The sequence below is a fragment of the Camellia sinensis genome, chromosome 1 (assembly GCF_055761805.1).
Source record: "Camellia sinensis isolate YWXY chromosome 1, ASM5576180v1, whole genome shotgun sequence".
NCBI lineage: Eukaryota > Viridiplantae > Streptophyta > Magnoliopsida > Ericales > Theaceae > Camellia > Camellia sinensis.
In genome coordinates this window covers 94299619-94317671 of record NC_138961.1, presented here as the reverse complement: position 1 = coordinate 94317671, position 18053 = coordinate 94299619, and the positions used below count along the sequence as shown (strand labels likewise).

Sequence of the window (18053 nt, the reverse complement as noted above, 5' to 3'; positions counted from 1 at the left end):
GGCACGCAAAGATGGAGAGAGGCCGAATCCAAAGGCCTCCAATCTATGGGTCTATTTTTGATAATTTAAATCGTTTAATATGTAAAATTCGTATAATATTATATGCTTATAAAAAATCATATTGATCGAATATCAATAGTTTTGTGATCAAATCAGTTTTGTATATAAAAAAAATGGACGGTAAAAAAATAAACGACTGACAGAAATCTGATCCGATGAGACAGCTATTGATATTCAATCAACGTTTACAGACATATAGTACTCGACGTTCGAATTATCGAAACGGGACCCGTGGTAAGCCCCCACAATCCCAACAATACCCTCCAGTCCGATCACGGACTAGAGGGAAGCCCAACCCACCTAAAATGGTATTATTTTTCTTTTCTTTTTTTAGTCTTTAATAACATTTTAAAATAAATATTCAAATTTTCACTTTTCAAAGATTCTTAAATGTTTACTAAAACAAATGTTGCTGAAGAAAAAAAAATAAAAATAAAAAACCGTCATAAAAAACCAGATTGAAAACCACTACCAAACCAAAATCGAGCTCCCTAAGTGTAGATGGCCGAGAGAATTTAGATTCACAATTTGAAATTTTCTTTTATCTTTGCTCTTGAATGAAAGTCACCGCAGTCTTTCTGATCCATATAATAATTTCTGACTTAAATGACAGCTTTTGATCATTGGATTGTTAGGTATAACCTAGCATTGATGAAACATATAACAAACATGGCAAAATTGCTATGAAAATGTAATTTATTTAAACTTAAGTGAAGGAAAACTCCTAAATAAAGAATAAAAACCTTTGCAATCAATAATTCATGATAGAATAACACAACATGAAGAAAGCTGTTGGAGATTCTTCTTGCTTAAACTACCAAATGGTATTATATATATTAAGGTTAGTTGCATAATCAAACTTCGAGGTGCAAGCATGCATGCAGGAAGGTAAACCATTTATATAGACCAGCCCAACCGGAAGGCGGTTGCGTGGTGATTTTTGGGTCTAATATTTTTAGCCTATTTTGTTCATAACATCCCTCTCTAAAACACTTGGGTACCCTTGGGGCACACCCCAAGTACCAAATCCATACCTTATAAACCTATTCAAAACTTCTCACCAAATCAATGTGAGACAAGCCTTATTCAAACCTGTAAGGATTTTCAATCAAAACTCCATTTCTATGGAGCATACTTTGGCTTCAATTTCTCATTCACTCGGTAATGGTTTTGAGCAACCAAATATACCACGTGAATCACAACGCGGCATAGAACGTGTTACCACTTTGACCTGCGAAAATCGACGCACGAAACCCACCTAAAAAATAAACTAAACTTAAAAAAAAATTCTGATTTTACTCAGAATTTTCTAACAATCTCCAACAGTTTAAACTCCCAAATGTTATTATATATATTAAGGTTAGTTGCGTATTCAAACTTCGAGGTGTAAGCATGCATGCAGGAAGGTAAACCATTTATATAATATGAAATCATGCTCCTAACTATTGTCGTACAGTAAAATAATTTCATAATTATTTTCTTGAATTTAGACAAATGGTCTCCCATGTGTCAAAGGCTGCCGAAGATTATGGTGGTGTTTGGTGTAGCTGTTAAAACAGATTATAGATTATAGCTTAACAGATTATAGATTATGACTTTAATCAGAAGCGGTTAATCTGTTTGGTATAGCTGTTGGATTATAGATTTAAGTTGCTGAGTAGTGTTTGTTAAATAAGCTGTGAAGTAACTTTTTCAATTAATTTTTATTTTTTATTATTCACTATCTGTCTACATTTTTCATAAAAAATAATAATAATATTTAATAGTCCATTTGAGTCTTTTTCTATTTTTAAAAAAATAAAAAATAAAAAAATCTAAGAGTATAACCGTGAATTAACATGTCCACAGCAGAAGCTGATAATCAGAAGCAAGGGGTGAGCAGCTTCTCAGAATCAGCTTTTTTGACTTAAAATAAGTTGTTAGAATCAGAAGCTGTTTGAAATAAGTTTAACCAAACAGTCCAAAATAACTTTTTAAAAGCCAGAAGCCATAAGTTGGCTTAAAAAAGCTGCACCAAACACCCCCTATACGTACCATTTATTTTCAGAGTAAGATTAGGGGGACTAATAATAAGGAGAATATTAATGTGAGAATTAAATAAAATAAATAAATTGAAAAAAACTAGAAATTCCCTAGATGTTGATTTGTGATTATGTATCAATTTTAAGCAGAATATAACAATCCCAATCAAACACTCAAGACAAAGAAACACAATGATTTTAACGTGGAAAAAACCACAATTGGACACCTCCAACTGTGATAAAAAAATCACGGGCAACAGCCACAAGAACAATCCACTAAGAAGATTTAAAGGAATTACACAGGTATACTCTCAATTACCTAGCGAATCCACAACGCCTAATTGAACCAACCTCTATGTGCCTCTTCCAACCCCATCTTCACCACGGAATTGTCTTTCTGATGAGCCACTCCGGATTCCACCAAAGCTTCAGGCTCGAATTCTTCAGAATCCACAACTGAAGAATAACTCTCTCTTTTGTGTAACAAAACAAACCTTTGATGTACTCTCTTTAAATCATGAGTTGAAAACTCAATAAAAATATCAAAGTAAACTAGCAAAATCTCTCCAAATATAAACCTTAAGATCCAAAAATAAGATCTGGAGAAGTTCCATCATACCCCAGTTTTTGGGAGAAAACCAAGTATTTATAGAGAACCAAAAGTAATCCTAGATTCAGAAGAAAACCAACTCCTTAATCAAATCTGGAAATCTGGGATCGCGCAGTCCGCTCGAGCTCAACACAGCCCGCTCGAGCGGACTGGCCAAAAACTGCGTGCGAACAAACTGAGATGCGCTCGAGCGTAGGAGAATCCGCTCGAGCGTAAAATCACACCCACCAGTATTTTTTGCTTGCCTTGACAAAATACTGAGACCTGCTAATCTACGCTCGAGCTCACAAGGCTCCGCTCGAGCGGACAGAACAAAAACACAAAAAATTACAATTGAATCAACACAATGTTTTGTCTCCGGATTTGACATACATAGGTAGTACCTTCTCTGAAAAGCACAATTCGGGTTGGATTCGCATCTAAACACTCATAGTCTCACTGAAATAAAAGTGCGAAAAAAATTACAACTCAAAGGAGTTTTGTCAAACGGGTTTGCCAAGAAATAAAACCTAACAATCTCCCCCTTTGGCAATGCCGTGACAAAACACACCTAACAAATAAAATCCTAAACACCCCAACCCATTACAGCCAACAAAACCAACTTCTTTCTCAAGGTCATGATCTGCAAAACAGTCATTAGTGCCACAATCTCCAAAACACTATTAGTCCCACAAGAATATATGAAAAAACAATAAACATAGGACAAGATTATCTTGAAACATGAGATGGAAAACATGAATAGATGAAAAACTAAGACTCAGGAACAACAACTCTCGAACAACAAAAGCAAGATCATAAACCACACAAACAATGATATGACGATGTAAATATCAGGAACATACAAGAAGGGCAAACAGTGCATATCAACATGCAAAACATATAGCCAATCTCCCTTATCAAACATATCAAAGTGTTCATGCTAAACAAACTCTTGCAATGATAAACCAAGCTCCATTACCAACCCAAATCAAGATGAACCAAACTCCCCCTCACTAAAAGCAACCACAAACACTGAAAACAGTGAACAAGAAGAAAACGATAAAAATAATATGGTGGAGCAAGCAAGGAATTTCAGATTAGTACCTTAAAACACATAAGATTATCCAAGAAGCACTATTACAAGAAAACACAATGTGCACAGTCTGTAGAAGATTCCTCATGCAAGAAAGTGATGCATTATGTGAAAAGCATAGATCCCATGATAAAAAGTGTGTGTGTGACTATTGGAGTTCGACAAACACTAGATTCAATCCTAGTAGTGATATGAAAGCCGGACCTCCGACAAGAGAGTCTTAAGCACGCCAAAGGAAAGTCAAACCACTAGGAATCAAGGGGTATTTGGTGAGTAAAGGCAGAGGCTCCCCCTCAATCACTGAATCTTTTTTTTTTTCTCTTTCTTTCTTTTGCACATGTTTTCTTTCTTTTGCATATTTTGTCTTCTTCTCTTTCTTTTTCTTTTTCTTTTTCTTTTTCTTTTGCACAATCATTGGGGGCTGACACGCTCAAGAGTATGGAAACCGAACCAGAGAAGCATGGATATAATAAGGATGGCCTGGTTGGTGACTCTGAGGTAGCCTTTTCCTCATGGCTAGACTGCAAAGAATTAAGGGGAAAGCCATGGAGGTGCAAAAAGATGGTAGGTGGTTAAGAGACTCAACATCACCCAAGATATGCTAGTATAGGTCAATTCCTCTAGAAAAGCAAAAGATACAATGCCAGAAGTCCAAAAAAAATAATCACTAAGGCGGAAGACTCCAATATTTGCTAATCCAAGAGTGTGTACAGAATGAGACATACTAATAAAAAAAAACACACACTCCAAAATGAGTAATGACCATAGAAAGCACACACATATTAACATGTAATAGGTTTTCTCATCAATTCCAATATGTACCAAGGACCACTCAAAAATTTCAAGCTTGCAAAACCATACTAAGAAAATCTTTTTGGTTTTTATTTTTTTTATTTTATTTTATTTTTTTTCAAAAATAAAGCAAGACAAAAAAATGAACAAGCACGCATTTTTTTTTCCATTAAAAACAAGACACAAAAAACCCAAAAGCTAAAACAAATAAACAAATTAACACAAGTCAAGTTTCCTCACCCAAATCTTTTTGATCTTAACAAAATTAGGTCTAGTGGTCTTGGTAAATGTCGTGGCATTGTGAACACCCTCATGAATCTTGGTATTCTGCCTGGACATGTAAGGTTGTCTCCTAATCCAAAAAGTATTCGAATTCCTACCCTTTTGAGACACTCTCCCATGCAACTTATAACAATAAGGGCGAATATGACCATGCATACCGCAATGATGACAAATAAAAACAGGGTGTACCTTCTTTTCTTTTACCTTACCAACTCTAGGAAGTTTGAGAAGTCCATCCTTGTGTTGAATTTTTTGTTCTCCCTGTCCTTGAGTTCTTGTATCATGAGATGTTGAAGCACTCTGTTTTTTCTCTTTCTTACCACCAAAGCCAATGCCACTCTTGTCACAACTCATTTGTTGAGACCCAATGATATCCTCCAAAGTCTTTGATCCTCTGTTCCAAAGACCAATGGTAGCCATAGCACACTTGAGCTCTTCCTCTTTCTTGATCATTAGTTCTTCCAAAGCAACTTGTGACATCTCGAGAGATTCAATCTTTTCTTCATACATGGCATGGGTTTGCAGTAGCTCATTCCTCTCTGTCTCACAAGTTAACAGTTTTGCACAAAGAACTTGTTGATCATCAGCTATCTTGATGGCATTGATCCTAGCCTCGGAAATCTCCTCCTTAAGTTTGACATTCTCACATTCACATGCTTTGAGTTTCTTTGTGAGTTTGTCATTCAATTTGAATAACTTAAGAGACTCTTTATACAACTTCTCATAAGCTTGCTCAAGCTCTTCATTATCACTCTCCGAGGATTCATCATTAACCGATCTCTTTGAATCCATTATCACAAATCAAACAAGATCTCGTTCTAAAGAAATTTTTTTTAAAAAAAATAGAACGACCTGCTCTGATACTAATTGAAAAATCCTAGAAATCCCCTAGATGTTGATTTGTGATTATCTATCAATTTTAAGCAGAATATAACAATCTCAATCAAACACTCAAGACAAAGAAACACAATGATTTTAACGTGGAAAAAACCACAATTGGACACCTTCAACTGTGATCAAAAAACCACGGGCAACAGCCACAAGAACAATCCACTAAGAAGATTTAAAGGAATTACATAGGTATACTCTCAATTACCTAGCGAATCCACAACGCCTAATTGAACCAACCTCTATGTGCCTCTTCCAACCCCATCTTCACCACGGAATTGTCTTTCTGATGAGCCACTCCGGATTCCACCAAAGCTTCAGGCTCGAATTCTTCAGAATCCACAACTGAAGAATAACTCTCTCTTTTGTGTAACAAAACAAACCTTTGATGTACTCTCTTTAAATCACGAGTTGAAAACTCAATAAAAACATCAAAGTAAACTAGCAAAATCTCTCCAGATATAAACCTTAAGATCCAAAAATAAGATCTGGAGAAGTTCCATCATACCCCAGTTTTTGGGAGAAAACCAAGTATTTATAGAGAACCAAAAGTAATCCTAGATTCAGAAGAAAACCAACTCCTTAATCAAATCTGGAAATCTGGGATCGCGCGGTCCACTCGAGCTCAACACAGCCCGCTCGAGCGGACTGACCAAAAACTGCGTGCGAACAAACTGAGATGCGCTCAAGTGTAGGAGAATCCGCTCGAGCGTAAAATCACACCCACCAGTATTTTTTGCTTGCCCTGACAAAATATTGAGACCTGCTAATCTGCGCTCGAGCTCACAAGGCTCCGCTCGAGCGGATAGAACAAAAACACAAAAAATTACAATTGAATCAACACAATGTTTTGTCTCCGGATTTGACAACATAGGTAGTACCTTCTCTGAAAAGCACAATTCGAGTTGAATTCGCATCTAAACACTCATAGCCTCACTGAAATAAAAGTGCGAAAAAAATTACAACTCAAAAGAGTTTTGTCAAACGGGTTTGCCAAGAAATAAAACCTAACAATAAATATTAATAGTTGTAATTGAGCTTGTCCGAATGGCCCAAATGTGTGCCTGTCGGACGACCACCCGGATAAGCGTTATCACACTTATCTATTACGGTTGTCACCTTATCGATCTCGACTATTAGCCTTCTTTCTGAATGACCAGCCAACCGATCGGCAAGCCAAAATTCGAGCCATTCGGGATAAAGATGAAATTCGAGCTACCAATTATGATTCAAGTGAAATTGTGTTTATTTTTATCATAATTGTTAGTATGTGGATTGTTAAATTATTTTTATACAAAAAAATATAAAATAATAAAATAAATAAAATCATGGTTTTTACTGAACAAAAAAATACAAAATATTAAATATTAATGTTCAAAATGTGCTGCCCAACATGTATAAAATAAATAAATAAATAAATAAAAAGTTTCACTTGGCCAGTTGAACTGCCAGACGTCTCCCGGACGACCGGTAACACTTTAAGCCGAACGAACTATTTTCTAATAACACCTCCTTGTCCAGACTCGTAATTCACTCCACTAAGACCTTAATTCACTCCACTAAGACCTTTAATACTCTAAAGGAACTACCAATCCGAACCTCCATTTTCAAAACAAACATGACATTATTTTACTGTTCATCATTCACAATGGCTGCTATGGAGAAAAACAAACAGCCCCTATATATATATATATATATCTTCGCTGGGACGTACTGAAGCTTCTTTAAATTTTTCTTGCTTTCTTGATTTGTTTATTTTAATTAATACATGTTAGATTTGTTTAAACTTCTTGTATTCCATCTGACCATCGCTTTTTTATAATTAAAATAAAATAAAATTGTAGGGTGAGTTGCCAATCTATTTCTTGAGATTTGCTTTATTTATGTGAAGGAAGTACTTTCGTAGATTCTAAAATTAGTTGAGGTATGCATAAATTAACCTAAATACTCGGTCATAAAATAATAATAATAAAAAAACTTCGGGAACTAAAAAATACATTGGCATCCTTGATAAATAAAAGTATTGGGATTTTAATCGAGAGAAGAACAAAAGCAAATAATACACTAGTTTTTTTTTAGGGAAAACTACACTAACCTCTCTTGAAGTTTTAAAAAAAAATACAATTAATAATTTTTTTTTTTTTGACATAATTAAATAATCTTTTTCGGTAAATTAAAATGATTGAAACTAATGAGAATAATAGACAAACAGTAAACTAAACAAAGATATATATATATATATTAATAGAAAAGAGATAATAATATTATTTTTTTATTCATACGACTAACAAACTATTAATAAAAAAAAATGACTTAACTATTATGTAAATTAAAATATTTTAAGAAAAATCAGTGTAATTATGTCAAAAATATGAAATTAATTGTACTTATTTGAATCTCAGAGGAGGTGAATGTAATATACCTAGTTTTATTGTTTCTGCAATAGTAGATGTATCTTTTTTGTTTTGTTCTTTTTGATCGAGAAAAGAAAAGGTTGATGCATCTACTCATCTTTTCTGTTAGGGTTGTGAGTTTCATGATTGTCCAAAAAATACAACGGCCTTCATAAAATATGGTGGTCTGTTCTGGTAATAAGCAACATTTAAGAAAGGATAGCTGATTTTAGTTAAGAGTTGGAACTATATTCCACATACAATAAGGTGTAAGCATGCATTTGAGATTGTAATCAATGCAAGGGTTGTCCAACGACTCCAGCAAAAATTAAAAATAAAAAATAAGAATCAGTGGGCTTTGACTTGAAGGTTATTTAAGTATAGAGGGCAGTTTATACACATTAGACATTACTGATAGTTGACTTTTTTGATTTGAACTTTCTAGAATGGCCCATATTGCCATAAATTGCATGACAACAATACAAAATTGCAAAATGATCCCTAATAAAAAAATGTAATACAAAAAAATTATATTAGAAATATTTTTATAGACTTTATTTTTAAAACAATTGGATTTATGGTTGTCATATTGTTCTTCATAAAAAATATATATATAAATGTTTTATATGTATTATTTCTAAATTTTTCATTTCTTTCTATTTCAAAAAAATGTTCAAATTAAAAAAAAAATGATGGATTAATGTTACGTAAATAGAAAAAAAAAATACAGAAAACATTTATAAATCTTTTGTTTGCATTGTGAGTCTATCATTTCAAAATAAAGAATTCATAACTATTAATTGTAAAAATGTCACTACCACATCATTTTAGTAACAAATCTTGCTCGAATTATGGGTAAGAATAACTTTTTTCTAATTTGATAGAAGATGATTTTATGAATCGTGAAACAGTTGAAGCTAAAATAAAGTCGATGGGTCATCCAATCAACTTGGCCCCAAAAGTAATGGCTAAAAAAAGTCTTCCACAATTCCATATATAAACTCCATAATCCATCTTTCATAAAAAATAAAACCCATCTCTCTCTCCCTCTCTCCCTCTCTCCCTCTCTCTCATATTAATATATAATACATGGCTTCTTCTTCTTCCATGGCTGATGCAACTTCATGGTACTGTGCCATGGTCTTAGTGGCTCTCATGATGATGGGGACTGTTAAAGAGAGCTCTCTCGTCACAGATGAACCAGTCAGAGGAAAACACTTCTTGAACCGGCCTTGCGATGAAATATATGTGGTTGGAGAAGGTGAAACCCTCCATACGATCAGCGACAAGTGCGGCGACCCTTTCATCGTTGAGAAGAATCCACATATCCATGACCCAGATGATGTTTTCCCTGGACTTGTCATCAAGATTACTCCTTCAAAACCTAGGAAGTTGTCAAGTTAGTTTTTTTTTTTATAGATAACAAGGCTTTTTGTCTAAATATTTTTGAAGAATAAATTCTCACAGCAAGTTCAACACTTTGTTACACAATGAATAGGCCAATGTGTTTCTAATATGTTCATGAATAATCGATTGTCACACAGAAAGGTCTTGAATAGAATACAATAGTTTGTATGTCTCTTGGCGAACGAATTCTTGTAGAAAGTCTGAAGATTTCACCTGTTGGATATCACCCAATGCTTTTCGTATCACGGGATACTCAAGATTGGTTTTTCTTTATTTACTTTTAAAGAAATAATAAAGATAGATATTATAATACCATCTATTTGGTGATATTAAACTGTAAAGATGGTCCAGGAATGGGTTTGGTCCAGGAATGGGGCTGATGTTCTGTTTTGGTTTTCTGTTCTTGTTATTTTGTTTGGCTTTGTTGGTTGGTTTCTCACCAACCTTTGGGAAAGTGCTAGCTTTTGTTTGGGTAAGTCATGCAGTACCATCCCAATTGGGAAAGTGCTAGCTTTTGTTTGGGTAAGTCATGCAGTACCAACCTAATTGGGATGGTGTACTTCTATTGTGAAGCTTTGTACACATCTTCCACTTTATTGATGTTTTTCCATTGTTGTATATTTATTTATCAATAAATTCTTTTTTTGGTGATAAAAAAAATAATAAAATAAAAAGGTAACAAAATAAAGGTATATGTAACAATCATCTTTACATTGTTCATGTAGCTTGTTTTGTATCAATTTTACAATACGATAAATTACAAATGTATCCCTGAAATTTACCTAAAACACAAATTTCTTCTTATAGAAATTACATCATATTCCTTCATGTTTCTAATCGTAAATGCATCCCTGAAATTTACCTAAAACACAAATTTCTTCTTATAGAAATTACATAGTATTCCTTCAAGTTTCTAATCGTATAACAAATAATCATTTTTATTAAAAAAAATTATCAAATCAATTAACCGTTGTTAATGGTATCAAAAATATATTTCAATTAAAAATTTAGGTAATTTTATTGCTGTATGGGATGATAGTCAGAAATTTCACTTTTTTTGTTAATTTTGTTAATTAAAAAATCCTAACAATAAGGTATTTATAATTTCTAAAATTACAATAAGCATTTCGTATTTTAAACAAATCTCAAGAATGTATTTATAATTTACCCTTCTAATTATAGCAACTTTATATTACTATAATTTTATAATTTACTTTTAATTACTTCACAATTGAAAAAGACTAACAAATTTGGACAGAATTAAAATAGAGGGGCATTTAGGAAACACTACTACAAAAATAGATAAAGATCACACTTTTTTTTTGTGTGATATTTGTTATTTAATCACACCTTTTTAATTTTATTAAAGTGTGGTCTTTGGGAGTGTGATTAAAAGGGGTCATTTTTAATCACACTTTTTAAGTGTGATTAAAAACATTTAGATCACACCTTTTAAGTGTGATTAATAATAGTTAGATCACACCTTTTAAGTGTGATTAAAAATATTTAGATCATACCTTTTAAGTGTGATTGTTAACATTTAGATCACACCTTTTAAGTGTGATTAATAACTAATAAAATATGTGATAATAAACATTTAGATCACAGATTTTAAGTGTGATTAATATCTAATAAAACACGTGATTAATAATTAGATAAGATCACATGTTATATGTATTTAAAGAATGTAATACACACTATATACTATATTTTGAATCACAACCATATATTGAATAGAATAACATCATATATTTCATAAATGAAAGTTCAATGTTCAAAAAATATATACTCCAAAGGAATTAGTAAAAAGTTTTTAACTGTACTTACATATATTAAAAAATAAAAAATAAAAAATAAAAAACTTGAAAAAACTAAGTTGTTGAATTCTTTGACCATATTTTGCATATCTCCAGGAAATTTTTGACCTGAAAAATAAAAACACAAATTAATTCAGAAACCACTAGAAGCATATGAATGAACTTACTATTTTTGTAGAGACTATTATTGTCATACAAAAGACAATTTTCTCATCACACTAACTCTTCATCCCCTGCATCAATAGAAAAGGAATAACAACTTTAATTGTTACTAGTATAAAACGTTTGTATTACCATATATAAATATGACATATACATAGAATCAATAAATCCAAAATAAAAATCTTCAATGTATGGCTAAATATTTTAAAGTCATAAAACCAAAAATATATATAGAATCAACAAATTTAAAATTATAAACCAAACATAACAAATCCACAGCCAAGTGGTTCATTCCATGTATCCTTAGAAATTGGAAATGCCCCATCAGCTTGTGATTCCCAAACATACCTGAAAGTCAACAAATTAGATACATCCACAGTTACATTTGTTAAATTTTCGACTGTAAGAACAACTACTCGAGTTCACTAGAAAAAGGATATAAATTCAGAGGCATACTGTTTATCTTCATTATGTTTGCTAATGACTTCAACATAGTCAGTGACAAGATAAACAGAGTAGAACCCAACACCAAACTGCCCAATGAGATTAAGGTCTCCGCTTGTCTGCATTTTCTCCACAAAAGTTGTATAATATTAGAATAAATTCAATTACAGACCATTAATTATTAATTCCCCCCAAGGAAGAAGTTGACATTGTACCAGTAAAACACTCAGCCTTATTGATAAAATAAAATACCTGAAGTTCCAGATTTAGCTATTGTTTCCAGTCTTTGAAGATACAAGAATTTATTCTCATAAAATGCCTAACAAAAACCCTACAAGCACAGAATGCATCGATGTCTCACAAAACCTCGGCTCCCAATATTGAAATTGGGCACTTAACGTTGGTAAGAACAAGCTATCAGTCACACACACACACACACACACACACACACACACACACACACACACACACATGTTATGAGCTTAAGAAGTGTGAAATTTACCTTCGATTTCATCTTCTGTGATGCGACCGGGATACAAAACCACTGCAGCCTGAATTTCATCAGTCCTTGCTAGTTTTACAACTACCACCCCTGAGTCAAACGCAAAAATAACCCATAATCTTAGCAGCCGAGTCCATGACTCGTTGGTGAAGAGCAGCCCAGTTCAACTATGTCAAATTTCACAGCTTATTTCATGTAAAAAGCAATATAAATATCTTACCACCCTAGCAAAAACCTGCAGCCCCTATTGAAGTGACTCCTTTGCTTCGTAAAGCAGAAATTACTGGCTTGGCATCTTCAAACCCTTTATCCTGGAATGCAGAAAGTTCACATTAACATAGCTAATTGAATTGTTGAAGAAAAAATTCTTTCTTTCCAAACCTTTTGTCTTCTAATAGGATCAATATGCTTCTCATAACATTTAGTGATGAATTTATCCGCCTAAAGTTGATCTTTATTGATTTTTTTTTTATTTACTTAACTTTTTTTTTAATTTTATTTTAATCATGTTGAAAAATTTTGGTTTTAGTCCTATCTCAATTGGACAACCCAGAAAATTTTAAAAATTATACATGACGACAATTTGGAACCTTGTGATGTTGAAATAGAGAAAAACTATGTGCACTATCACTTCTATAATCTTTGAAACTAGCATGCCAATTTCGATGACCGACTTTTAGATAAAGGGTAGTGAAACCAGAAACTAACCACGCCATGTGCCTTTCTCCATGATTCCCAGTCCATATTAGGGTTATTAAGATCAAAAGGTTCACCATAGAAGAAATTAGGAACCACTACTAGAAATCCCTCGGCTGCCACTTTGTCTACAAGTTTCCTTCAAAATGATAAAATGCAAAATGTTACTTCAACTAAATTACAAGAGATAATGATGCAATTAGTGACAAAATAAGAGAAAATAAAAGGAGAGGAAAAGGGAAGGAAAGAGGGGACAAAATAACCAATCATTTCCCCTTGTTTGGTTGAGAAGAAAGTGGGACAGAAACTAAAAGAAAAAAATGTAGTTTATTGACTCTTAGCGTTATTTGTTGCACTTTAATCTAAATTTAAATTTTTCTCCAAAGTTGCTTGTGTAATGAAGATTTTTACTTATCAGAGAGAGAGAGGGGAGGGGAGAGTGAAGATAAAATATTTAAAAACTTTCCTTCATTTTTCTTCTATTTTCTCTCCAATTAAGTCAACCAAACAAAAAAAAATAAAAACTTTTTGAATCTCTCCCTTATCTTCCCTTTTTTCTCTTCAACCAAACACACCACTGAGAATTAAAATAGATAATCACTATGGTTCCTCAGAATGCTATCCAGGTTTTATAATATTATTATTTCAATTGGCCAAAATTGCAGCATTCCAGCACCAGATTTGAGAAAGTTGTTAGCAAACTAAATTCCTCATCTCCTTTTAATCCCTTAACAGTTCCCTAATGTTTCAAAATATAGACGAGACATCATAACCAGTTATACTACTAACCAATTTAAGTTCCAACTCAATTGCTCAGTTTCAGTCCATACATGCAAACTATTTCCAGAACCTTGACCTTTCATTTTTTCCCTCTAAGTCCAATGTCACAATTTAATCAAAAGATTTTTTTTTCCCCATATACTAGCTCTCAATCAAGAAATAAGAGACAAAATTTATCTATAATAAAATGAATTTACACAACTCCTATGTATGCATATTAGTTAATGTTGGACTATACATAACCAGGGATTGGTTAAAATGTATAAATAGTCTTTAACCTAAATATGGACCTAATTACATTCTTTCTCCAGGATCAGAACAAAGGCTTGCAATGCCATGCAAGCACCCTTATTGCATGCAGATACACTGTTATGTACACTTCCTACATCAAAATCACATTACACTAGAATGCAATTCCACAGACTCCATGACTTGTCTATTTTGCACAGATTACTTATAAAAAATAAATAAACAAATAAAGGTGCATGATCATGAAAATGCCAAGCTATAAGTGGAGCTTCAACAAGTTGATTGAATGAATTGATGTCTTGAAGTCAAAAGGATTAAAAAAATAAAATATGAAGACCAACAGGTCCAACACCAAATCTCAAAACAAAAACTTTCTTAGGTAGTATCTGATGGTCTGCGGGTAAATATGCAAGTTAAAGACAACACCAACAACAATATTTTACTAACAACAGATAATAGTAACAATTCAGCATACCTCATATTTGGAGCTTCATATCCTGCAAAACATTTTAAGAAAGCAAAACATCTAAAGCTTAGTTTGTGAAAGAACATTGAGAACTCAAAACATATATCATAATGCAAACTTTTAAATTTTCATCGGAATCATCTTCTGCATTCGCGATCTTCTGCATTCGCATGTAACTTCCTACCTGGAGATGCAAAGACCAGAACAAGGTCGATTCACAGAACAATATGCATATTGTTTGGAACCATTACCATTATGTGTCCTAATACCGCGATTTAAAACCTTAGTGATTAATGATTTTAAAAACATGAAAACCTGAAGTTCATCATGCTCTTGTACTTCTAAGTTCTCACTAGACTAGAAAATAATGAGTTAAATGCTTCTAATTTAACATAATGTAATGAGAAGGAAAATTCATATTCCAACTCTGGCTTTTCACACATAACCAATAACAAGTTATACCTGGTATTTTATCTCTATCAGAACCTTCAAGGACTTCCAGGTAGTGAACAAATGAGGGAACAACTATATCGAGCTTTCCGTCACTGAGATATAAAATATGAATACAACATAAAACATGTTGTGTACCACAAATATTAAAATCATTAGGCAAAAAATAAAGCATGTTCCCTACAAATCCTTGATATCAAAGAATAACAGCTACTAGATATTTTATTTCGTTTTTGAAGTTTCTAGACATTGAAGGTTTCTCTGCTGAATGCACTCATCTCGGAGGGTATTTGAATGTGAAGCTCGGGAAAACTGTGTTGTCAGTTAAAAGCAGCCCAGTGCAAGAGGTTGCCGCCTTTGCAGGATTTGGGAAAGGGGTCAGATGCACCATGTGTGGAGAGGCTCTTTCTACATTTCAAACCCACAATTTTGTTTTGTCATTAAGCTACAGAAAAAATAATCTGTTTATTTTTTTCTTGGGTTAAAGTTTAATTTTAAAAAATTGCTTTATATTAATTCCAATGGGTAACATCAAAGTTTGGCTTCCTTTCCTAGAGTGTTTTCAAGAAAATTTTGAGAAATACTCTTAAAACAAGGCGAAGAGAAAAATGATTAATTCAAATGAAATATGTCACATGAATTTAAAACCAAAATTGGCGGCATAAAATACTTTAAAGGAAAGCTTCTTTTTTTTTCACCTGTTTATATCTGTAACGCCCCGACCCTTTACACGTCATCGATATTGTCCGCTTTGGGTCACGCCCGCACAGATTTGTTCTTCCCAGTGGGTCACCCATCCTAGAACTACTCCAGCCTAAGCACGCTTAACTGGGGAGTTCTAATAGGGATTTCACCACTTGGGAAAAGGCCTCGATGCTATATAAGGTTCCAGGTTTTTACTTTTATAGCCCAGGAACTCCCCCTCCATTCCCGATGTGGGACACCGGGGCCTTACAATCCACCCCCCATAAGGCTGCACGTCCCCGTGCAGTAGCCTGCCAGCTCGCAAGCCCGCCCACATGCACCGAGAGACGCTAGGGGCCTACACTCGGTACTCCGGAGAGTCGGCTCTGATACCATTTGTAACGCCCCGACCCTTTACACGTCATCGATATTGTCCGCTTTGGGTCACGCCCGCACGGATTTGTTCTTCCCAGTGGGTCACCCATCCTAGAACTACTCCAGCCTAAGCACGCTTAACTGGGGAGTTCTAATAGGGATTTCACCACTTGGGAAAAGGCCTCGATGCTATATAAGGTTCCAGGTTTTTACTTTTATAGCCCAGGAACTCCCCCTCCATTCCCGATGTGGGACACCGGGGCCTTACAATATCAGCAATCAAGGGGGTAGCATATACACTAGAACTAACTTATGTCTGCCATCTCAGCTCCAAATGTTGAGGACACTGAGTATTCAACAATTCATCTTCATCCCTACACACACCCACAAGAAAAGTAAATACACAATCATCCTTTGAAGCTATTGATTCTATATCTCAAGAGAGCAATGCAGTAAGAACAATCAATTCTACTTCACTTTACCACGAATCTCATTGAAGTTAACTGAAAAAACAACTGAGAAATAGTACATAAATATATACAGCTTGTTAATTGTCATCTAATTCTACTAACACCACATTTCAAATCTAAGAACCTCAAATTCAATTGCTTAGGCTAACCTAAACCAATTTAGAGCAACAAATATGGGTCCGTCTAACACAAGTAATAATATGAGAGGAGAGTTAGGTGTACCTCAAGGCTGAACCTAGAGCTGGACTGAACCAACAAATCTAGTGCAGAGTTCTGATCCGAGAAGATCGAGGGGTCGATTGAACAGAAATGGAGAGAAAAATTAGGGCAAAGATGAACTGTCAATCTTCCGATTTCGTTTCTGACGCATTAATGTGCATCGCCACCTAATCTTTCTCATCGCAATTAGCCCGTTCGAGATTGCCGTTCTGACGAGTTCGACGGTAGTCCTTTGTAGACAAAAGGTTCTGAAACAGTTAAGGGGAGTGTAGGGTCTGGATTCGAAAATATGGCTTGTGGAGGGATTGGAGAAGATCGAAGGTAGGATTAGGATTTTGGAACCGATGACGAGAGTGGAGAATACGAAGTAGACGACCAGTGAAGAGAATAGGAGCAGAGAGAGAGGGCGGTGAGGGAGGAGGCGATGGCAGCGGCAGTGGTAGCGCCAATAGTATTGAACGCACTCCATCTCCATCTCCATCTCCATCTCCCCCTCTCTCTCTCTCTCTCTCTCTCTCTCTCTCTCTCCCGTGTGTGCGTTTGTGATGAACCCTAGCTTTTGATTACAAGCAGCCAAAGAGTCAAATGTATTTTGAATTTATGTTTTTTTTTTTTTTTAAATTTGTGTTTTGGTGTTGGGGTTTTTTTTTTTTAAAAAAAATGGGAATTGTATATTTTATATAAAAAATAATTTGGAATATTTTATACAAGGGAGTGTGATTAAAAAGTAATAATGTATATATAATCACATTTTAATTAGAATGTGTGATTAAAAAGTATGATTAAAAAATAATAGTGTATATATAATTACACTTTAATTAGAATGTGTGATTAAAAAGTATATAAATAATCACACTTTAATTAGAATGTGTGATTAAAAATATATATATATATATATATAATTACACTTATTTAAAAAATGTGATTAAAAAGTAGTAGTATATATATAATCACACTTTAATTAGAAAATGTGATTAAAAAAATATATATATAATCACACTTAATTGAAAAGTGACATAAAAAATAAATATTATCACACTCAATCAAATTAAGTGTGATTAAAATATCAATCTAATTTTTTTTATCACACTTTCAATAAAAGTGAGATATATTTTTTTGTCAAAGTGTGATATTTAACTATTTTTGTAGTAGTGAAAGGAAAGATAGGCATCTGAATTGAAGGGAGCACAATTACTCAAGCTTATTTGTATGAA

General features: G+C 33.7%; 1 protein-coding gene and 1 pseudogene across 2 annotated transcripts; one reads left to right on the top strand and one right to left on the bottom strand.

Annotated features, from left to right (window-relative positions):
- The first annotated feature begins 9207 nt into the window (after positions 1-9207).
- On the top strand, positions 9208-9522 carry LOC114318531 (uncharacterized). Its single transcript, XM_028265449.1, has one exon. It carries the CDS (start codon positions 9208-9210, stop codon positions 9520-9522), a length of 315 nt encoding a protein of 104 aa, XP_028121250.1.
- A 1609-nt stretch (positions 9523-11131) lies between these two features.
- LOC114283032 (endo-1,3;1,4-beta-D-glucanase-like) lies at positions 11132-15799 on the bottom strand (annotated as a pseudogene). The gene is made up of 6 exons (XR_014336797.1): positions 14651-15799; positions 13159-13285; positions 12671-12761; positions 12451-12540; positions 11539-11575; positions 11132-11450 (listed from the first exon to the last, which is right to left on the bottom strand). The product of XR_014336797.1 is annotated as an endo-1,3;1,4-beta-D-glucanase-like (transcript).
- Between the last annotated feature and the right edge of the window lie 2254 nt (positions 15800-18053).